At 48.9% G+C, this 23738-nt stretch overlaps 1 protein-coding gene across 1 annotated transcript; it reads right to left on the bottom strand.

Annotated features, from left to right (window-relative positions):
• Positions 1-18047: 18047 nt before the first annotated feature.
• LOC122377258 (histone H3) lies at positions 18048-18574 on the bottom strand. Its single transcript, XM_043357216.1, has one exon. The coding sequence runs from the start codon at positions 18523-18525 to the stop codon at positions 18115-18117; it is 411 nt and encodes a 136-aa protein (XP_043213151.1). The 5' UTR covers positions 18526-18574; the 3' UTR covers positions 18048-18114.
• Between the last annotated feature and the right edge of the window lie 5164 nt (positions 18575-23738).

The following is a 23738-nucleotide window of genomic DNA, read 5'->3' as shown; positions in this document are numbered from 1 at the left end:
CAGCGAAGTAACAAGTCGGTTGAAGAGCGAAACACGACTGTGCCATCGTCATTTTGCGCTTACTGGAAAGCCAGAGAGCTGCCATAGACGATTCAGTCCGGACAAACACGACTGACGCAACAGTTTACTGATAACCGGCAGCCTGATCTCGACAATGGTGACATTTGTTTGCGCCCTAATGCTTCCAGGGACTCGTTGCGGTGAGCAGTCACGCACGCTGTGGTGGCGCCAACACTTTTCTTCCCTTTGGCAGCCGTCGATTTGGAGTAGACCACTACGTCGAGCGCAGTCAGGTTGTTTTTCAAGTTACTGTTGGCGAGCTGCTGCAGTGATCCGGCGACGTGGCATCATTTCATCGGCACAAATATACAAGCAGCGATGACCGGCTGACGAACGGAGCCAACGGGATCTACAACGCATCGATTGCGCTCCTTTCAAGCTACAAATGTCTGCAAACGGACGACAAACCTGGCTCGCAGCTGTCGTTTTCAAGGATGACTTTTGAAAAAGAAGCGTGCTGTGCAGTTTTCAGACAGACAGAGACAGACAGATACGCCAATGGCGCTGCCAGGCGCCGTGTGAAGCCAGAAGCGCGCTCAAAGATGACAGAAGAGAACCGCCAACCGTCGCAGGAACCCGCATGTAACAGTCATCGGTTAGAAAGAGAGCTACCTAAAATATTCCAGCGTCACCGTCACAGTCAATATTCGGGGAAAACTGCAATTCCAAGATATATGCACAGCTCTTCACCTTTTTGAGTCAGCTACACTTCACACATCACGTCACACGTCGTCGGCCGCCGCTCAGTCTCCGCCATCTTGCGGTTGAGTCGCTCGTCGAGCCTCGCACTCCTGTAACAAAGCGGAGGTTCCTATGTAACAGCGGTAATAAATTGGGCCTTCAAGTACATTCAGTTCAATTTTTTTTTGTCCTCCCGGCAAGCCATGAGGCTATAGCCGGGGGAGGGGGAAAGTTAATAGCTGGCAATTGGCCAGGTCTTCCGTTTACGTTACGTTAATGCCGGCTATTTAATTCCGGCCCAAGAACTAAGACAAAGGCCATTTTCAGCTTAGATGATAAATTCTTACGTAAGTGCATTTAGCATCACGCATGTCCCCTGAATCTATTTTTATATACCGTTACCTGGGCCCGCTACATGACGCTACCAGCAGCACTTTTCCCCTTTGCCGCTGGCAAATGAGTGACGATGGTGACCGCCGCCATTTTGAAGTGAACGTTTCAGCGCCGGTTTTTTGGTCTAGCATTGCAATAACTAGGATTAATGCTCTGATTGTCACACAGCAGAAATTGGCGGAAACCTTCATAGTCGGAGGAGGAGACGTCAGACGACACTGGACAAAACACACTCAACACACCCGTCCGCACTCTGCGAGCCGACACAACGGGACAGGGGACGCGCGGTCCCCTGTCGCGGTCTCCCCCTCAATTAGCCGGAGGCGAGGACCGGACCGCCCGCTGCCGGCCGTACAGTCTTTAAAACGGTCAGCGGTCGCTAAATGCCAGTCGGTACGGTCTCTGCTGAAAGAGCACATCGCACGACCGGTGGGCCTTGCATACCGTGACACTTGAGTGGCATCGGTGGCACCCGAATAAAAAATGCCTACAATAATGCCGCCTAATTCCCATGGGAGTCCACGGGATTGGTAGTTTTCCCGAAGAGTCTTCGGAAAAGGTATGTTTCCGTGATAATTATAAGGGTGACCGAGAAGTGACCATAAAAGGCATTCCGAAAAATAGGCCATCAAAGCTTTTTCCCGTGAGAATATTCGGAAACAGGTTCCTCGCCCTTTCTGTACCGTTTTCCGACTATTCTTCGGTAAAGTTATGTTTGCGTGAGAATATTCGGAAACAGGTTCCTCGCCCTTTCTGTACCGTTTTCCGACTATTCTTCGGTAAAGGTATTTTTCCGTGAGAATATTCGGAAACAGGCTCCTCGCCCTTTCTGTACTGTTTTCCGGCTATTCTTCGGTAAAGGAATGTTACCGTGAGAATATTCGGAAACTGGCTCCTCGCCCTTTCTGTACTGTTTTCCGGCTATTCTTCGGTAAAGGAATGTTTCCGTGAGAATATTCGGAAACAGGTTCCTCGCCCTTTCTGTACCGTTTTCCGACTATTCTTCGGTAAAGGTATTTTTCCGTGAGAATATTCGGAAACAGGCTCCCCGCCCTTTCTGTACTGTTTTCCGGCTATTCTTCGGTAAAGGAATGTTACCGTGAGAATATTCGGAAACTGGCTCCTCGCCCTTTCTGTACTGTTTTCCGGCTATTCTTCGGTAAAGGAATGTTTCCGTGAGAATATTCGGAAACAGGCTCCTCGCCCTTTCTGTACTGTTTTCCGGCTATTCTTCGGTAAAGGAATGTTTCCGTGAGAATATTCGGAAACAGGCTCCTCGCCCTTTCTGTACCGGTTTCCGATTATTCTTCGGTAAAGGTATGTTTTCGCGAGTACCTATTATAAGGGTGACCGAGATGTGACCATGAAGGGCATTCCGCTAAATACACCATAGAAGTCAATGTTGTGTGCTACTAGGGAACGATCGTCCGAATTTGTTGCATTGAAATGCTACGGTCTCGGTAAGATTAATAACAAACGTCTCCTAATTATGATAACAACCTCACGAGACAAGCCCGGAATCGTCTATTATTTAAACCCCTTTAAAAGCAAAGCAATTAGGTAAATAATGGAATTCTGGAATACCGCTACCGCCCACCGGCACGACCGCCTAGCACAACAGCTGACAGCCAGGCGACAGCGGCCCCAACCTTATCCTGAAGAATATTGGCAGCGGCTGCCCGCTGCCGGCCGTCTAATCGGCCGTATCTGTGTTCGTGCTGCATTCGTGTGACAATATTACCACCGGCCTATTTCAATTACTGTGACTTACTTGTGCTATGTTAAAGGGACCCTCCCAGTTCCCACCTTCAAAAAAGTTTATGAAATGGCATGAAAGTGATGTCGCTCGGTTCAGAAAGAGCGAAAACGAATATCTACCAAATTTCACCGAAAAATATTCACCGGTTTTCATTTTTCAAGATATTAGACTTTTACTTTTGCTTACTTTTTGGGATCTCCGCTGTTCCTAGCGACTTTATTTGGAAGCAATAGTTTGGCAGCTGAAAGTGCGGCACTTATTGCGCGCAAAGCAGCATATACCACCGCGTGCTACAAAACGTTTTAGTCAAACATTTAAAAATCGTTAGATATCTGCGCTATATTTCCGATTTAAGGCATTAAGGTGGGAGGGTCCCTTTAAGACGTGTCTGTGCCCCATGCCAGCCTTTCCCAGCGCCCGTATAGGCACGAGCCACCGCCCGCAGTGACACCTCGTCGCTCAGGTGGCGCATGCTAGTTCTAACCTCGCTCCCCAGATGACACTAGCCGTCCGCACCAGGGGTGATACTGCACCGCAAGACACATTTAAGAACGGAGAGGCAGCTGCGGCCATGTGGGTGACAACACGTGATCGCCTGAGGCGGTCGGGGTAAAAATATTTTACCCTTGAATGCTGGATGCATGCACTGCGACTTTTTATTATAAGAATGAAGAGCGTGTAATCGACGTGTAAAGCGTGTAAAGGCGTGTAATCGACCGTATCCGGGACGATACGGCGAGGGGGGGGGGTCGTACCCATTTCGTACCCGCCCCCTCCCCCCTTGGCCGGCGCGTATGTAGAAAACCAATAGGTCCGGCGAGGGTTTTCATTATGTTGACTTGCTTAAGCATAAAGGCCTAAGCATAAAGCATTGTGGGGACTCGGAAGGGGTGAGACTAAATGCTTACTTCGAAATCTAAGCTGCGTTGCGGCATTGGCGGTTATGTGCGGCGTGTATGCCGCATGATTAGTAAGCGGCGACCACTAAATTAAAAATTCAATAGCTTCGACCTGTTTTCAATGGATAACACTGCATACCAAAAATGTCCATCGCTCTCGTCATAGGATATTTAGATTTAAATAACTAACTTATCTACATCATTGTTTTGAACCAAATTAATACTCAGCCGCGAACGTATAAGGTATAACCCCTTGCCGTTTCGCTCCTGATCAAGCTAGAGCTTCGCGGAAAAAACGAGCGTGTTGCCCGTGACGAGAGAAAGCCGATGATACCCAATTTTAAGGTCCTAGGTTATCGGTTGACCTTCCAGGTCAGGTCAATGACCCAAAAGGCGGGAAAATTGGGACCTGTTAGAACGTCGTAGTGTGGCTGCTATGGGGTTTTTCGGGGTGCTGATCACGAATATCATGCTAGTTTTGATCACAGATGATGTCTTCATTCATTTAGGCCAGGTCGGGTTAGGTCAGGTCAGGTCAACCAGTAGAGGTCCTGCCAGGTATTTGTAGTAGGTGTCAACCGCCTCTGACAGCCTCGTAACATGTTACGAAGGCACCAAAACTACTTTGTACTAACGTTCATGTGGTTGCTTAATTCGAATTCAGCTCGAAAAAACTGACCTAGAAACATGTCAAACTCGAAAAAGTGAACCGAGGTCACCAAAGGTCAATGACCTGACCTGACCTTCAGGTGACCTTGACACCAACCCTAATGCATGGGGGCAACATCATATCACATGTTTGAACGCTTGAAACCACGAAAAGACTGCAAACGCGCTGCTAATGCGAGCCGACATACGCTGAATCGCGGTTCCGGCCAAACATGGTCTCGAAAAGTAGGTCACAGGTCAAAGGTCATTTGGGTCAGGGTCATGAAATTTTCAGGATGGGTGTTGAATTGATCAATGCGAGGGTACTGAAAGTTTCGTCGCGATCAGCCGCTTTTTAAGCGAGTTATTCGCGAAAAACCTTAGGGGGGTTGCATCCACCCCCCCCCCCTGTGCGGGCGAGGTCATGTTTTGATAGCAAGACTGAAACAGACTTTTTTGGGTAGCCAGGAAATCGCATGCCAGAGCCCATTCAAATTCTTTTATCGGCCTTTATATGCACCAGTCGCATACAGGTACGGGATTTAGCATACGATTTCCAGACAATCGAACGACTGTTTGGAGACAACAAAGGAAGGAATGAGTGAGTTAAGTTGAAAGTATTAATTTGGTTCAAAATGATGATGTAGATAACCTAGTTATTTAAAGCTGAATATCTTATGACGAGAGCGGTTGGCATTTTTGGTATGCAGTGTTATTCATTGAGAACCGGTCGGAGCGTTTGAGTCTTTAATTTAGTGGTCGCCTCTTACTAATAATGCGGCATACACGCCGCACATAACCGCCAATGCCGCAACGTAGCTTAGATTTCGAAGTAAGCATTTAGTCCCACCCCTCTCAAGCTCTCCCCCCGACTCCCTACTCTGAGTCGTTGCCAAGCAACCGTTGGCATGACAACCCATCTGGGCACTCCGATTGGCTAAGGTTTCCCGCCATACCGGGATCACGGATTATGAAGGATGCTCAGTTGCTATATACATATATATATATTCATAAGGAGTCGGCACTCTCCGGGCGGTCCTGTATCAACATTGAAGCAAACCACCGCTCCCTCTGGTCAACCACTGGTTCGGAGTACCGCCGGTAGGTGGCAGGGCACTCTCCGGGCGGCCCTGTATCAACCAACATTGAAGCAAACCACCGCTCCCTCTGGTCAACCACTAGTTTGGAGTACCGCCGGTAGGTGGCAGCACCTCCTTGGCGTTATAAAGTGGTCGATGTAAACGCTGCTCCCTCTGGGTGAGCACTAATTCTCAGTATGTCCGCTAGGTGGCAGCACCTAACTAACCTACTTGGAAGGCTGTTGATTTAATCATCACTCCCTCTGGGTAGATACTAATTCTCAGTATATATGCTAGGTGGCAGGACGTTTTAGGTGAGCGTAGGTTCTCCATTTAACGGTAACCGGACAAAAGATCGTAAAGCAGTCTGAGCAGAAGATCGTATGGCAGAAGATCGCAGGAAGTTGATCGTGGACTCGGAAGGAGAAAACTGCGTCCATATGAAGGACCAGAGATCCCTCTACGTCTCCCGGCCCACCCTCTGTCCGACGGTTGGTTGGCGATATGGACTGCAGAGGTCACCACCGTCCGTGGAGCCATTCAGCCCAGCCAGATGTCTGGCTAGTGGTTGGCGATATGGACTGCAGAGGTCGCCACGGTCTTTCGGCTCGCTGCACTGTGTGCGGCGCTGCTCCGCCTGTGGTGGCCCGTGGTGTAGACATTAGCGGAAATAGCGGGTATTTTGGCCGTTACGAGAAGACATCCCATCACTCTTGTCTCAAGCTCTCCGGAGCCCCGACTCCCTACTCTGAGTCGTTGCCAAGCAACCGTTGGCATGACAACCCATCTGGGCACTCCGATTGGCTAAGGTTTCCCGCCATACCGGGATCACGGATTATGAAGGATGCTCAGTTGCGGCTTAATTTGACTCAACACGGGACAACTCCCGGACACCGTAAGGATTGACAGACTGACAGCTCAGACAGACTGATTGTGATTATGTATGGTGAATTTCTAGTTAATCCAACAATAAATATGGCAGTTAGTTGCCTGCTAAGGGTAAGATGTCGCCGGCTGGAGCGGGATCGGCGGCCGACGCGGGAAACGCGGCAATCACAATTTTGTGTTTACACACTCATAATTCAAATTTTTATCTGCCGATTTTCAAAATTTATGGACCAGAAGATTGCTTGTACATTTCTTAGTCTTCACACAAAATTTTAAGCGAATCCAATGTAATCAGCGATAACGAGCGCGATGTAAAGACGGGACCATCCCGCCCCGGCACAGTCTACAATTCAGGCGGGCGGCGCGCGCGCAACGGCTGGCAGTGGCCGGATGTTTGACTTTACACCGCTATTAGTAGAAAAGTTGTGAGCCGATTTTCTTATTTCTTGCACGAGAAGATCTGCAATTCAATTCTGCACAGGTAGCTGAAATTTCACATCAATATTAGGTTTGCGGCGCGAGTTTTTAGCGAAAAACAGGAGGGGTGCCCCCTTCCACTACGCGTGTTAAAAGGTTCGTTACTCTGTCAACTTTGACCGATTTTTGGAGATTAGGGAAGTAATCTAGCAACACTGACTGACGCGGGTTCCGTACATAATTGAGTGTCCTACACGCTCATTATTTCATCTTAGGGGTCGAACAAATTATGGCAAAGTTAGAGACCAAAAACCAAACACGTTCGGCAAAGTTGGCAAAGTCGGCAAAGCCCATTGGCGGTGATCGCCAAGTTTCAGTTCCGAAACAAACCGTGTTTGAATAGTTTGACTGAAGAATCCCTCAGCGCATCTGCTAATAGGAATGTCAGCTGCCTTATTCTCAATTTTCCTCTCGCCCAACTCACCAATTCAACCAGGTCTCACCGCTCAAGTCATCATTGTGATTATTGGTGACCTGCCACATGCGTACATTAAAAGGCTTCGTTACCCTGTCAACTTTGACCGATTTTTGGAGATTAGGGAAGTAATCCAGCAACTCTGACTGACGCGGGTTCCGTACATAATAGAGTTTCCTACACGCTCATTATTTCATCTTAGGGGTCGAACAAATTATGGCAAATTTTTCAGTAGCGTTAGTCAGTGGCGGCCGCACGGCTTCGTGTTGCGGAGGCCGACACGGCGGTCTCTCGTCGAACATGTGTTGAAGCCCATCAATACAATACTGGCAATACCATATAAATCAACAATACACACAATACAAGTCGATAGTAAACGCCGGTTGCCGTGCCACGCTGCCTCAGACATTCCCGGTAGGTGACAAGCGTAAAACCACTGGTCGTCGCGCGGCCGGCTGTATACGACGCCGCGCTGCCCGGCGCCGTATGTGTTTTCAGTAGCGTTAGTGAGTGGCGGCCGCACGGCTTCGTGTTGCGGCGGCCGTTAAATACGCGTCAATACACGTTCAATGAACGTCACCAAACGTTCAATACACGTCAGTATAATACAAGTCCCATAAGTAGCATCTGCCGAGGCTTCATTTCGTCCAAGTCCGCTATGTAGCAATCTGCAATGGTACTTTTTCTATGTAGCAAAGCAGAGGCAGATGGCCGAATCGCTGAAAAATTAAGTCCACTATGTAGCAAAGCAGAGGCAGATGGTTGAACCGCTGAAAAATTTTAAATCCGTTATGTAGCAATCTGCTTGCAGGCCTGATCCAACTGCACATCTGAAGTTACCATCATGTAGCAGTCTGACAATGTAGCAAAACGAGCATCAGATGCGCTTATGTAGCATAACCTGACATATCACCCTGGTATCGCCCGGGATGACAATCCCTAATGTAGCACATCTGCTCCGAGTCCTTATGTAGCACAAAAAAATGCTACATAGTAGCACCTGCGTATTCATCTGCATCTGCATTTGCTACATAAGGTAGCATCTGCACCTTATGTAGCAACCTGCATCGAATTTGCAGATGCTTCATAGTGGCATATGCATGCAGATCAATGTTAAAATGCTACATAAGGCCATACCGTGACGATACGAATCTTTTCCTCAGACACATGCCTGACACACGACGGTCTAAACCCAGCTCACCCATCATCAGTAGGGTAAAACTAACCTGTCTCACGACGGTCGGTTCCTGCGCCTCATATGCTACATAAGAAAATCGATTTCAGAAAACTGTTTGTAGGGCTATGTAAACCTTTGTCTGCTATAGCTGTAGGCTAAGTTTTGTTTCCTTCCCATTCATACTTTTCTTGTAGGTGACCGTCCCCTGTTGGTGCAATCTGCGTCAGATTGCTACATAAGAATATGGAATGTCAAATATCTAAAACATCAACTATCTGTTTTGAAATATTTTTATGGCACGAGCATGCCTCTCACTTGTACTTTGCTGTCCCACACCTTTTTTTTAACTTAAGCACTTTATCTTCAACAAAAATTCACATGTAACAATTTCTTTTTTCAATACCAAGTTATGAGATGTTGCGGAAGATGCCTTTTTGTCTCGGGATTACGGGCATGTCCGAAGTTGAGTGATGACTTGCCTAAAAGGGCTCCAAAAATGACTTTCCCTGCCACTTATGAAGCAATCTGACATCGCCGCAACAAACATTTATGCTTATTTCTTTGCAAATATAGCTGATTGAAAACCGTGGTAGAGACCAAAAACCAAACACGTTCATGTATCATCGGCAAATTCGGCAAATGCCATTCACGGTGATCGATGAAGCTTAGTTCCGAAACAAACTGTTTTTGATTGGGTTGATTGAAAAATCACTCGGCCCATCTGCTAATTGGAATGTCAGCTGTCTTATTCTCAATTTTCCTCTCACCCAACTCACCAAATCAACAAGGTACCATCGGGAAATTCGGCGAATCATATTGACTGTGAGACTCCGAAGCTGGTGAGAGGAAAATTACGAATAAGGCAGCCGACACTCATTGAATGATCTGCACCGCATTTCTGTTGTTGAGAATGTCCATCTTTTTGCTGCTGAAAACGCCCCTGCCTGAGCCAAGGGCGCTCACACCGTCCCCGGTCTGCGGTCTGTGTGTCTGTCTGCCTGCCACTGGCACCGCGGGGGGTGGGGTAAGGGGTGAGGCGCGACCAGAGCTCCCGGATGTTCCGGCTCACTGCCACGCCCCAGCGCGTCAAACGGCTCGTCTAGTCGGGCCACGTGAGCATGAAACCGTCGACTATCGCGGTCGACGGATGCAACGGATTACAGCTCGTCGCCGTGGCTGTCCGCAGGCAGCCCGAGCCCGGCCAATTTTGTTTTGCCTTTGTGTGTATGATTGATTAATATTTTTTTTTTTTTTTTGGGTGGGGGAAAAAACAAAACGCACAAATATTACAAGCATGCTGTCCAACAAATGCCATTCAACTATGAATAATGACACCACCATGTTTCTCGTGGCGAAGCAGTGCAGTGCCGTAGGCAATGTCTTAGGAGAGGTTACGGGCGAAACTAATCCAAAACCTCGCCGGCGTTTGAAACCACGGTTTCGATAGTTGATGATTGCAGGGGCCAAACGCGAGGGGGAAGTGGGGGTCGTACCAACCCTCCTTGTGCAGTCGAAGGACGTTAAATGGCCTGTGCCGGCGAGGGTTCAGGTTAAGTGGTTATGTATCTAATGCATAATCACTTAACCTGAACTTATTTGATTTACTTTTGCCTGCAATCTGCGATTGCAGATTAATTAATTATCTATTAGTGATAACTAGAATACAGGTTTACGCGATAACTGTATGTTTTGATATGTATGATTAACGGATGCATTAGTTTGGGTGTAGAAACTTGCATTTTTATTGGTATTATTTGTGTAGAACTGGGTAACTGCTTTTGATTGAACTGTAAAGCATGATGGTGATGCATGCGAGTTGTTCGAGCCCTTTGTAAGTTAGGATGTTACTCAATTCAACCCTACCCTACCCTACCCTACCCTTACACTACCCTACCCTACCCTTACACTACCCTACCCTACCCTACCCTACCCTACCCTACACTACCCTACCCCTACCCTACCCTACCCTGCCCTGTCCTGCCCTACCCTACCCTACCCCTACCCCTACCCTACCCTACCCTACCCTACCCTTACATTACCCTAACCTACCCTATACCCTACCCTACCCTTACACTACCCTACCCTACCCTTACACTACCCTACCCTACCCTACCCTACCCTACCCTACCCTACCCTACCCTACCCTACACTACCCTACCCCTACCCTACCCTACCCTACCCTGCCCTGTCCTGCCCTACCCTACCCTACCCCTACCCCTACCCTACCCTACCCTACCCTTACATTACCCTAACCTACCCTATACCCTACCCTACCCTGCCCTACCCTACCCTACCCTACCCTACCCTACCCTACCCTACCCTTACATTACCCTAACCTACCCTATACCCTACCCTACCCTGCCCTACCCTACCCTACCCTACCCCTACACTACCCTACACTAACCTACCCTACCCTACCCGGTAACGGTAGCGCTGGCTTACACCTTCTCCGCCGGCGCCAAGGTTGAAACTAATCAAGGTCACGTTTATTGATGTCCGTGAAGTTAGCGTCAGCAACAGTAACGAATACAGCTTCGGATTCAGAATCACTTCAAAAACTCATATCAGGTCAATTGGGGGACGGGGAGCAAGAATATGACCTTTATTTAGCCCTAGCTCTTACCCCTTACCCTTTAATTGACCCTTAAAGGAAGGGGCGCGTCAAAAGTGCCTCAAGGGTTCGTCTGATCGCCAAAATAAGGGCGGTAATCGATTTCTCGGGTCAATATCTAGCCGCGGCCTTGGGTTCCAGATGTGTGCACCCTACCCCTTACCCCTTTATCGGCCCTTAAAGGAAGGGGCGCGTCAAAAGTGCCTCAAGGGTTCGTCTGATCGCCAAAATAAGGGCGGCAATCGATTCCTCGGGTGAATATCTAGCCGCAGCCTTGGGTTCCAGATGTGTGCACCCTACCCCTTACCCCTTTATCGGCCCTTAAAGGAAGGGGCGCGTCAAAAGTGCCTCAAGGGTTCGTCTGATCGCCAGAATAAGGGCGGTAATCGATTTCTCGGGTCAATATCTAGCCGCAGCGTCGGGTTCCAGATGTGTGCATCTTATCCCTTACCTCTTAATCGGCCCTTAAAGGAAGGGGCGCGTCAAAAGTGCCTCAAGGGTTCGTCTGATCGCCAAAATAAGGGCGGTAATCGATTTCTCGGGTCAATATCTAGCCGCGGCCTTGGGTTCCAGATGTGTGCATTGTACCCCTTACCCCTTTATCGGCCCTTAAAGGAAGGGGCGCGTCAAAAGTGCCTCAAGGGTTCGTCTGATCGCCAAAATAAGGGCGGCAATCGATTCCTCGGGTGAATATCTAGCCGCAGCCTTGGGTTCCAGATGTGTGCACCCTACCCCTTACCCCTTTATCGGCCCTTAAAGGAAGGGGCGCGTCAAAAGTGCCTCAAGGGTTCGTCTGATCGCCAGAATAAGGGCGGCAATCGATTTCTCGGGTGAATATCTAGCCGCAGCGTCTGGTTCCAGATGTGTGCATCTTACCCCTTACCTCTTAATCGGCCCTTAAAGGAAGGGGCGCGTCAAAAGTGCCTCAAGGGTTCGTCTGATCGCCAAAATAAGGGCGGCAATCGATTCCTCGGGTGAATATCTAGCCGCAGCGTCGGGTTCCAGATGTGTGCATCCTATCCCTTACCCCTCAATCAGCCCTTAAAGGAAGGGGCGCGTCAAAAGTGCCTCAAGCGTTTGTCTGATCGCCAAAATAAGGGTCGCAATCGATTCCTCGGGTCAATATCTATCCGCAGCCTCGGGTTCAAGATGTGTGCATCTTACCCCTTACCCCTTTATCGGCCTTTTTGAACCTGAGGCTGCGGCTAGATATTGACCCGATGAATCGATTGCGACACTTATTTCGGCGATCAGACGAACCCTTGAGGCACTTTTGAGGCGCCCCTTCTTTTAAGGGCCGATTAAGGGGTAAGGGGTAAGATGCACACATCTGGAACCCGACGCTGCGGCTAGATATTCACCCGAGAAATCGATTGCCGCCCTTATTCTGGCGATCAGACGAACCCTTGAGGCACTTTTGACGCGCCCCTTCCTTTAAGGGCCGATAAAGGGGTAAGGGGTAGGGTGCACACATCTGGAACCCAAGGCTGCGGCTAGATATTCACCCGAGGAATCGATTGCCGCCCTTATTTTGGCGATCAGACGAACCCTTGAGGCACTTTTGACGCGCCCCTTCCTTTAAGGGCCGATAAAGGGGTAAGGGGTAAGATGCACACATCTGGAACCCAAGGCCGCGGCTAGATATTGACCCGAGAAATCGATTACCGCCCTTATTTTGGCAATCAGACGAACCCTTGAGGCACTTTTGACGCGCCCCTTCCTTTAAGGGCCGATTAAGAGGTAAGGGGTAAGATGCACACATCTGGAACCCGACGCTGCGGCTAGATATTGACCCGAGAAATCGATTACCGCCCTTATTCTGGCGATCAGACGAACCCTTGAGGCACTTTTCACGCGCCCCTTCCTTTAAGGGCCGATTAAGGGGTAAGGGGTAAGATGCACACATCTGGAACCCGAGGCTGCGGCTAGATATTGACCCGAGGAATCGATTGCCGCCCTTATTTTGGCGATCAGACGAACCCTTGAGGCACTTTTGACGCGCCCCTTCCTTTAAGGGCCGATTAAGGGGTAAGGGGTAAGATGCACACATCTGGAACCCGAGGCTGCGGCTAGATATTGACCCGAGGAATCGATTGCCGCCCTTATTTTGGCGATCAGACGAACCCTTGAGGTACTTTTGCCGCGCCCCTTCTTTTAAGGGCCGATTAAGGGGTAAGGGGTAAGATGCACACATCTGGAACCCGAGGCTGCGGCTAGATATTGACCCGAGGAATCGATTGCCGCCCTTATTTTGGCGATCAGACGAACCCTTGAGGCACTTTTGACGCGCCCCTTCCTTTAAGGGCCGATTAAGGGGTAAGGGGTAAGATGCACACATCTGGAACCCGAGGCTGCGGCTAGATATTGACCCGAGGAATCGATTGCCGCCCTTATTTTGGCGATCAGACGAACCCTTGAGGCACTTTTGACGCGCCCCTTCCTTTAAGGACCGATTAAGGGGTAAGGGGTAAGATGCACACATCTGGAACCCGAGGCTGCGGCTAGATATTGACCCGAGGAATCGATTGCCGCCCTTATTTTGGCGATCAGACGAACCCTTGAGGTACTTTTGCCGTGCCCCTTCTTTTAAGGGCCGATTAAGGGGTAAGGGGTAAGATGCACACATCTGGAACCCGAGGCTGCGGCTAGATATTGACCCGAGGAATCGATTGCCGCCCTTATTTTGGCGATCAGACGAACCCTTGAGGCACTTTTGACGCGCCCCTTCCTTTAAGGGCCGATTAAGGGGTAAGGGGTAAGATGCACACATCTGGAACCCGAGGCTGCGGCTAGATATTGACCCGAGGAATCGATTGCCGCCCTTATTTTGGCGATCAGACGAACCCTTGAGGCACTTTTGACGCGCCCCTTCCTTTAAGGGCCGATTAAGGGGTAAGGGGTAAGATGCACACATCTGGAACCCGAGGCTGCGGTTAGATATTGACCCGATGAATCGATTGCCGCCCTTATTTTGGCGATCAGACGAACTCTTGAGGCACTTTTGACGCGCCCCTTCTTTTAAAGGCCGATTAAGGGGTAAGGGGTAAGATGCACACATCTGGAACCCGAGGCTGCGGCTAGATATTGACATTGACCCGAGGAATCGATTGCCGCCCTTATTTTGGCGATGAGACGAACTCTTGAGGCACTTTTGACGCGCCCCTTCCTTTAAGGGCCGATTAAGGGGTAAGAGGTAAGATGCACACATCTGGAACCCGAGGCTGCGGATAGATATTAACCCGAGGAATCGATTGCCGCCCTTATTTTGGCGATCAGACGAACCCTTGAGGTACTTTTGACGCGCCCCTTCTTTTAAGGGCCGATTAAGGGGTAAGGGGTAAGATGCACACATCTGGAACCCAAGGCTGCGGCTAGATATTGACCCGAGGAATCGATTGCCGCCCTTATTTTGGCGATCAGACGAACCCTTGAGGTACTTTTGACGCGCCCCTTCTTTTAAGGGCCGATTAAGGGGTAAGGGGTAAGATGCACACATCTGGAACCCGAGGCTGCGGCTAGATATTGACCCGAGGAATCGATTGCCGCCCTTATTTTGGCGATCAGACGAACCCTTGAGGCACTTTTGACGCGCCCCTTCCTTTAAGGGCCGATTAAGGGGTAAGGGGTAAGATGCACACATCTGGAACCCGAGGCTGCGGTTAGATATTGACCCGATGAATCGATTGCCGCCCTTATTTTGGCGATCAGACGAACTCTTGAGGCACTTTTGACGCGCCCCTTCTTTTAAAGGCCGATTAAGGGGTAAGGGGTAAGATGCACACATCTGGAACCCGAGGCTGCGGCTAGATATTGACATTGACCCGAGGAATCGATTGCCGCCCTTATTTTGGCGATGAGACGAACTCTTGAGGCACTTTTGACGCGCCCCTTCCTTTAAGGGCCGATTAAGGGGTAAGAGGTAAGATGCACACATCTGGAACCCGAGGCTGCGGATAGATATTAACCCGAGGAATCGATTGCCGCCCTTATTTTGGCGATCAGACGAACCTTTGAGGTACTTTTGACGCGCCCCTTCTTTTAAGGGCCGATTAAGGGGTAAGGGGTAAGATGCACACATCTGGAACCCAAGGCTGCGGCTAGATATTGACCCGAGGAATCGATTGCCGCCCTTATTTTGGCGATCAGACGAACCCTTGAGGTACTTTTGACGCGCCCCTTCTTTTAAGGGCCGATTAAGGGGTAAGGGGTAAGAGCTAGGGCTAAATAAAGGTCATATTCTTGCTCCCCGTCCCCCAATTGACCTGATATGAGTTTTTGAAGCGATTCTGAATCCGACGCTGTATTCGTTGCTGTTGCTGACGCTAATTTCACGGACATCAATAAACGTGACCTTGATTAGTTTCAACCTTGGCGCCGGCGGAGAAGGTGTAAGCCAGCGCTACCGTTACCCCCTACCCTACCCTACCCTACCCCTACCCTACCCTACCCTACTCCTACACTATCCTACCCCTACCCTACCCTACTCTACTCTACCCGCTACCGTTTGTTGTCAAAGGTTCAATAGCCTGCCTGGGCCTGTCTGCCGAAGCCACCGATCCGATTTCGTCGGAAAATACGCGTAACGTTATCAAAACACGGTCGCATGCTTGAGTCATTTTCACAAAAGTTTATTGACTTTTCGATAATATCTTGGGTGGATATTGGTCAGAAAAGAATGCTCTTTCCGAATATGTAGGTTTCATAACGATTGATCATCGTTTTCAATACATTTTGGTGTTGTAAAGGACATCGCGCTCCGTGCAAATCAAATTTTCAAATTAATTTTTCATTATTAAAGAAATGGTACGGATCGTCACTTTTTATTTGCTTTCCTATTATTACACGTACATTTGTCTGCAAAACGATACAATACCGACTTCATTCCGTCAAGCCGTTTTCCAGCGGCATCGGTTTTCTTCCCACAATGCATGAAATCGGTCATTTTTTCGCAACTGGGGGTGCTGTCTTGCACGTGGCGCGTGCTATGCTATGAAACTATATCAATACGATAGGCCCATCTCTCGTCTATCCAATGGTGGCCACCCCATCTCCCTGCAGCCTCCCATCGCCGAGTTATAAGCCCGGGAAAGGAGCGCTGCAGGCCCGATTTTCGCCCGATCACGATTTTCGCCGGCCACGTGTTAAGCCTATGGGAGCACCCTTTTGCACGTGCCGACGGCGCACCCCTGGGCTAATCCGTCCCAAATTTTAATACAAAGGCCGCCCACGCCCACAGATTCGGCATGCCAAATTTCACGTCGATACGCGGCGCCTTTCAGGCGCAATAAGACACATAAGGCATGACGGATTACGCACGCACGGACAACTTATAAATCATAATATAGACTAGATGGCCATGTTTGCGCGATAACTGTATGGTATTTAATTGATTTTACGGGTTATGTAGTGTGTACCAAGTTTGAGAGAAATTGGCCCAGCCGTTCTTGAGATAGGAAACTGCTCCTTTCCAGGTGTGCACGTGCATTAGCATTTAGCACTCTACATATGGTAATGTGTCGTTCGATATGTGCCCGTTGACAGTCCCAAAATTCAGCACAATCGGCCCGGTAGCGGCTGAGTTATTGCAAGAATAAATTTATTTTATTTACTGGCGAATTCCCCTGGCGAGAGGTGCCTTCCGCTACCGTTTGTTGTCAAAGGTTCATTGGCCTGCCTGGGCCTGCCTGCCGAAGCCACCGATCCGATTTCGTCGGAAAATACGCGTAACGTTATCAAAACACGGTCGCATGCTTGAGTCATTTTCACAAAAGTTTATTGACTTTTCGATAATATTTTGGGTGGATATTGGTCAGAAAAGAATGCGCTTTCCGAATATGCACGTTTCATAGCCATTGATCAGCGTTTTCAATACGTTTTGATGTTGTAAATGACATCGCGTTCTGCGCGAAATAGATTTTCAAATTAATTTTTCATTATCAAGGAAATGGTACGGAGCATCAGTTTTTGTTTGCTATCCTCTGATTACACATACATTTGCCTGCAAAATGGCACCACACCGATTTCATTCCGTTAAGCCGTTTTCCAGCGGCATCGATTTTCCCGTCACAATGCACGAAATCGGTCATTTCTTCACAACCAGGGGTGCTGTCTTGCACGTGACGCGTGCTATACTATGAAACCATATCAATACGCTAGTTCCATCTCTCTTCTATCCATTGGTGGCAACCGCTTCTCGCTGCAATCACCCGTTGCCGAGATATCAAGCCGGAAAGCGAGCCGTGTCGGCCCGATTTTCGGCCGACCGCCGCTCTCGCCGACACCATGCTATCCCTATGAGAGCGCCCTTTTGCACGTGCTGACGGCGCACCCCTGGTCCGATCACGCCCAAATTTTAATACAAAGGCCGCCCACGCCCACAGATTTGGCATGCCAAATTTCACGCCGATACGCGGCGCCTTTCAGGCGCAATAAGACACATAAGTCATGACGGATTACGCACGCACAGACAACTTATAAATCATAATATAGATTAATCACTAATAGATAATTAATTAAATTTGCGAATTAATAATAATTAATGAATTATTATTAATTCGCAGGAATTGATTAATTTCTGCGAGTAACTTTTTCCTCGTCGCCGTTGGGGAGACGGTTAGGTTAGGTTAGGTTAGGTTAGGTTAGGTTAGGCTAGGCTAGGCTAGGCTGGGTAAGGTTGGGTTAGGTTAGGTTCGTTTCGGCTAGTTAAGGCTGGGTTGGGTTAGGTTAGGTTCAGTTCGTTTAGTCAAGTTTGGGTTGCGTTAGGTAAAGTTAGGTTAGGTTAGTTTGGGTTAGGTTCGTGTGGGTTGGGTTAGGGGCTCGGTTTGGCTAGTTAAGGTTAGGTTAGGTTAGGTAAAGTTCTGTTTGGTCAGGCTAGGTTGGTTTAGGTAGTCCCCAGTCCCCAAAGCGTCCTGTAGTCCACAAAGCGGCAAAAATCCGATCAGGCAATCTACGCAACACCTCTCTGGTCCTGAGAAGGACCTGTTTCTTGCTTGCCAGCCTGCCGGAGCACGGCAACGGCACAAGCGGCCTAGGCGCGCTCGCCGCGGATGCGACGCGCCAGCTGAATGTCCTTGGGCATGATGGTAACACGCTTGGCGTGGATGGCACACAGGTTGGTGTCCTCGAAGAGGCCGACCAGATAGGCCTCGCTGGCCTCCTGCAGGGCCATAACGGCACTGCTCTGGAAGCGCAGGTCAGTCTTGAAATCCTGGGCAATCTCGCGCACGAGCCGCTGGAACGGCAGCTTGCGGATGAGCAGCTCGGTGCTTTTCTGATAGCGGCGGATCTCACGCAGTGCCACTGTGCCGGGCCGGTACCTGTGTGGCTTCTTGACGCCGCCAGTGGCCGGCGCACTCTTGCGAGCCGCCTTAGTGGCCAACTGCTTGCGCGGTGCCTTACCGCCCGTGGATTTGCGTGCTGTCTGCTTTGTGCGAGCCATTGCGTGGGTTAAGTTTCGCGGTTTTTTTTTTTTTTTTTTTTTTTGTCCTCCCGGCAAGCCAAGTGGCTATAGCCGGGGGAAGGGGAAAGTTACTAGCTGGCAATTGGCCAGGTCTTTCGTTTACGTTACGTTAATGCCGGCTATTTGATTCCGGCCCAAGAACTAAGAGAAAGGCAAAAGACTACGTTAAACCGGCTCATGTGGCGTCCGGTGGGTTGCAAGGCAAAGGGAAGGCCGAAAGGTGCCTGATGGGCGAGACAATAAATTTGGTTACTTATATAGAACTTGCTGCTGTGACTTGCTGCTGATTTGTGTGCTGTTGTTTGGTGTGTGTTGTTGTGGGGTGAACTTTACCAGGAAAAGTCCTAACTAGAAAAAACCTGGTGCCCAACCAAGAGGGCAAAAACCTGTGCTTTCAGCCAAAGTACACAGTAAAAAAGCCCTTTCTTTAATTACGTTATATTACGTTACGTTATATCGCTAATGTGTATGTGTGTTTGTGGCTGTGTCTCGAGTGGGCCTCAACCTTTAAGAGGGATCCCTGTCGAGAACAGCGAGCTTACACACATATATGTATACACTTGGAAAAGGCGGCGAGAACGAAAGCGAATGGAAGCAAAACGAAGCGGATGGAGACGACGATGGAAGATCATAAGGACATCTATATACTGTGTGCTGGGTTGCGATCATATGCTATTGATGAGATTCGAATCACTGAGGAAGGTAAAGAGAAGTTCAATTAGATCTGGATGATCATCACCCAGGAGTGTTGGGAGGTCCAGGCTGAGGTTGTGTGTGTTTGTGTAGTGAATGATGGGTTGACGGTATTGGTCGTAGTGTGGGCAGTTGAGAAGGAGGTGGGCAATGTTGAGTCGTGTTAGTGGTGTGCAATGTGGGCATGTGGGTGGGGGTTCGTGCTGGTAGATGTATCGGTGAGTGGTACTGGTGTGTCCAATTCTCAGCCTGGCCAATACCGTTTCTCTAAGACGATTACTTTGATTGGAAGAAGCAAATGATTTGATTTTTGGGTGAATCGGGTGTAGATGTTGATTTGGAAAACTATTCCAGTCGAATTGGCGAAGGTCGAGAAGAGCATTTTGGATATGATTAGCAATATCTTTGTGCGGACAACGAAGTGTGTTTCTTTCCGGTTTGTCTAGGCTATTTTTCGCTAGGAGATCCGCCCTTGTGTTACCGGGAATCCCCGCGTGTCCTGGTATCCACAACAGGCGGAATTCAAATCCTTTTTTCTGAATTGTAATTATATGTTTCTTGATAATGTATATTATATGATTGTCATCTTTTTTCCTGCTTGAGATGGCACTGACTGCCGAAGCTGAGTCAGTGCAAATTACGCTTTTTTGGATGTGTTGTTTCTTGATATAGATAATAGCTAGCAGAATCGCTGATAGTTCAGCTGAAAAGACCGTGAAAAGATTATGTAGGCGAATGGAGTTTTCGTAGACTTTTGATGTAACACCAGCGCCTGTTCTGCCATTTGATAGTGATCCGTCAGTATAAAAGAAGGTATGATCGTTGTATTGATTTACATATTGTATGAAGAGTTGAGAGATTTCTTGTGAGGAGATATGCTTCTTATTTTCTGAGAAAAGATGATCTACGTTCTGGATGGGTGCCAACCAGAAAGAGGTTATAGGGGGGATAGGCAAAATGGACGGGAAAGAAATGTTGAAATGATTAAGAGCCTTCTCTACGCGATAACTGATCACTGGGAATCTCCTTTCAGGGTCACTTGGAGGAGACGAAGAATATCGATTTGTAAGTATTTGATTAGAGGGATTCGAGGGGTTCGCGCAGCAACGAAGATAAAAGCGGAGAAGAAGATATTTGCGGCGTCGATCAAGTGTAGGAATATTGACATCAATGTGAAGATTGTCAATATTGGAAGTTTTCATTGCACCGGTGATTATACGAAGAGCGGTGTTCTGAATCACTTGGAGAGAATCAATTTTTTTAGTGGCTATATCATCGTATAAGAAACCGTTGTAATCCAGGATAGGACGAATTAGGGAGGTGTATAGGCGGAGGAGGGTTCTCCGATCGGCTCCCCACTCCCTGCCGGCTATACATCTCATAATCGAAAGTCGTCTGGCGCATCTTTGTTGAATGTCTTCGAAGTGTTTACTAAAATTAAGCAAGGAATCAAGTGTGATACCTAGATATTTAAAGTGTGAAACGAATTGAAGGTTACGATTGTTGATTCTAAGGTTACGATGATTGGTTTTGGGGAGTCGTCTTGAAAAAATGACCGATTTTGATTTGTCTGATGAGAGGACGAGTCCCCATTGATTACACCATGTTTCTATTTTTTTCAAGAACGAGTTGCATGATTGCTATGCCTTGATCAAGATCACGATGAGAAACCCAAAAGGCTACATCATCGGCGTAAAGAGAGTGTTGTATATTGCTAGGTGTGTTGTTGAAAAGGTCATTGATCATGATCAAAAAGAGAGTAGGAGAAATTACACTGCCCTGTGGGAGGCCATGATCTAGTGTAAAGAGTGGAGAGTAGGTGTGGCCACAACGGACTCTGAATGTTCGATTAGCAAGGAAGTTCTGTATAAAGTTCGCCATGTGACCGCGAATACCGGTTCGATGAAGTTTAATCAGAAGAGCGGATTTATTGACTTTGTCGAAGGCGTTTTTAAAATCAAGGAAGACGGCGATCGTGTATTCCCTTCTTTGAAATCCTCTTTGAATTGTGTCAATTATGTGAATAACACTATCAGCAGTTGACCGACCAGGTCGGAATCCGTTTTGGTAAGTAGTAAGAAGATTGTTTGATTCAAGATACGCCCTAATTCGTCCGTTAACCATTCTTTCTGTTAGTTTAGAGGCACAACTGGTGAGAGATATAGGTCGATAGTTAGAAGGGTTTGAGGGAAGTTTAGAAGGTTTAAGGATAGGGATAATGGTGCTTTCGCTCCAGGAAGCAGGATACGAATTGTTTTCCCAAAGGCGATTTAGAGTTTCCAGGAGGGTTTGCTGTCCAGATTCAGGGAGATTTTTGAGAAAAGCGTAGGCAACCTGGTCTGGACCAACTGATGTGTTGCCACATCTGTTGAGTGCTGATTGTAGTTCATGTGCTGTGAAAGGTGCATTGTACATTTCTGTGTTGTTGGAGTGAAATGAAAGGGAAGCAAGTTGGGAATCGAGTGTTGTGGTTAGTTGTGGAGTATACTGTTGTACTGATGAAATGTTAGCATAATGTATGGCGAATTGTGTGGCTACTTCTAGTGGTGTGAGATAGTGGGTGTTGTTAATGTGTAGGTGTGGGATTTTATAATTTCGGGGTTGTTTGTTGGAGAAACATTTTATGAGAGACCATATTTGCGATAGGGGGGTAAAACGATTAAAGTTGTTCGAGAAAAGTTGCCAGCTCGATTGTTTTGCACTAAGAATAATTTTGCGGGAATGAGAACGAGCCTTACGCGCTTCCTCCTCATGTGCTGGGCATAGGCAGCGCCTAAAGGCGCGTAGTGCCCGCCTCCGGAGGGCGACCGCTCTCTGGCATTCACTGTTCCACCATGGAGCATTGTTATTGGGGCGGGGAGGGCCTGAAAGTGGGACTGATTTACGAGCGGCGTTAAGTATTATATCTAGAAAAGTGTTAATATCTCTAGGGGGAGTTTGGATGTTTACGTTAATATGGTTTTGATATTCAGCCCAATCGGCTTTGCGAAAGTTCCATCTGGGAAGAAAATTAAAGTTGGATTGTCCTGAAGGGACGTCAAGGGAATAATGAAGTGGGTAGTGATCGCTAAAGAGTGGGTCGTCCGCAGTATACTGTGTGAAGAGCAGTGCGGTGTTAGTGTCAGTGATGGCGAAGTCAATGACGGTGTGTGATGCGACGCCATTGTTGATGCGTGTACACGTGGGGACGCGATTTGTCAGTGGAATCAAATCAAGTGAGTCAATTACGTTAAACAGTTGTGTTCCGCGCGTGTCATTACATGCACAACCCCACGACTGGTGGTAGGCGTTGAAATCTCCCATCACAATGAATGGAGGGGAGATTTGGGAAAGCAATTCTGACATTTGAGAAGGATTGAAAGGAAAGGAACGGGAAAGGTAAATAGAGAGGATAGTCAGGTCACGTTGTGCAATTTTGACTTTGACTCCGACAACGTTAAGCGCTGTGCGGAGTGAGATTTGGTGATGCAAAAGATTATTGGAAATATAAAGCGCCGAGCCGCCTTGGCGCGGGTGAGCGTTTACGTTATTGGTATATAGAGAGTAGTTCCGGATATTGTAATTATAGTTTATAGAGTCTGAATCCAAAAATCTGGTTTCCTGGATTGCGGCTACCAACGGTTTGTTATGCAAGATATAGTTTTTGAATTCAGCCCAGTGGTGTATTAGCGAGCAAGTGTTCCATTGAAGGAAGAATTCAGGACGGTTGTGACTCATGTTTAAAGATTAAGGCTGCGCACCGCCGAGCGAGTCAGACGGCGGTCTGTCGAAGACGATCGCGACTGGGAGCGATTGTGAGACGCAGGACTCGTTTTCCACCATTCCGGCGCAGACTCTGGCCACTCGTCAGTGTCGCTTGTACCTGAAGCCGCTGACGGGTGCGGCGCGCCTGACTGGGGCCTGGGGAGCGGCGGTCCCACTGGGTGCCTAATGTTAGGGCTGGCCGGGCTTGAGGTCGCGGTCGAGAGGTCTGACTCGCTGTAGTGCTCAGTCTCTGGGGTGGAGGGAACGATAGTCCGGTCAAGCACCGGGGAGGCTTCCGTTGAGGCCTCGGAAAGGGAGTCGTTCTCCTCGCGATCCGGGGTCTCACCCGCTTTAGCAACCCGGGGCGCTGGGGTCGGTGGGAGTCCTGTGTGCGCGCTGGGGTCGGCCGCGGGGGACAGGGGCGTCTCGCTGGCTGTGGGCGCGCTGAGGGCCGACGCGGGCGTCTCGCAGTCGCTCGGGACCGCCGCAGGGGACGCAGGCGAGTCGGTAGTCAGTGGCGCGCTGAGGGCCGCCGCGAGGGGCGCTGGCGTCTCGCTGACCCAGCTCGGGAGGGCGAGCTCCATGCCCGGTCGCGCTCCGGTTCCGTTGTCTCGTTCGGGTGTGCGTGGATCGCGCTTCGCTGTCGAGCGGGACTCTGCTGCCCTGGGAAGGGCTTCAGAGGGGAGTGGCCACTCGGCGGGGTTCAACGGCCATTGAACGGGAGGGGCTTGGCGACTCGCGGCGCGGTGGGCATC

The sequence above is a fragment of the Amphibalanus amphitrite genome, unplaced genomic scaffold, assembly GCF_019059575.1.
Source record: "Amphibalanus amphitrite isolate SeventyFive unplaced genomic scaffold, NRLGWU_Aamphi_draft 002676F_arrow, whole genome shotgun sequence".
Classification (NCBI taxonomy): domain Eukaryota; kingdom Metazoa; phylum Arthropoda; class Thecostraca; order Balanomorpha; family Balanidae; genus Amphibalanus; species Amphibalanus amphitrite.
This window is presented reverse-complemented; position numbering and strand designations above follow the sequence as displayed.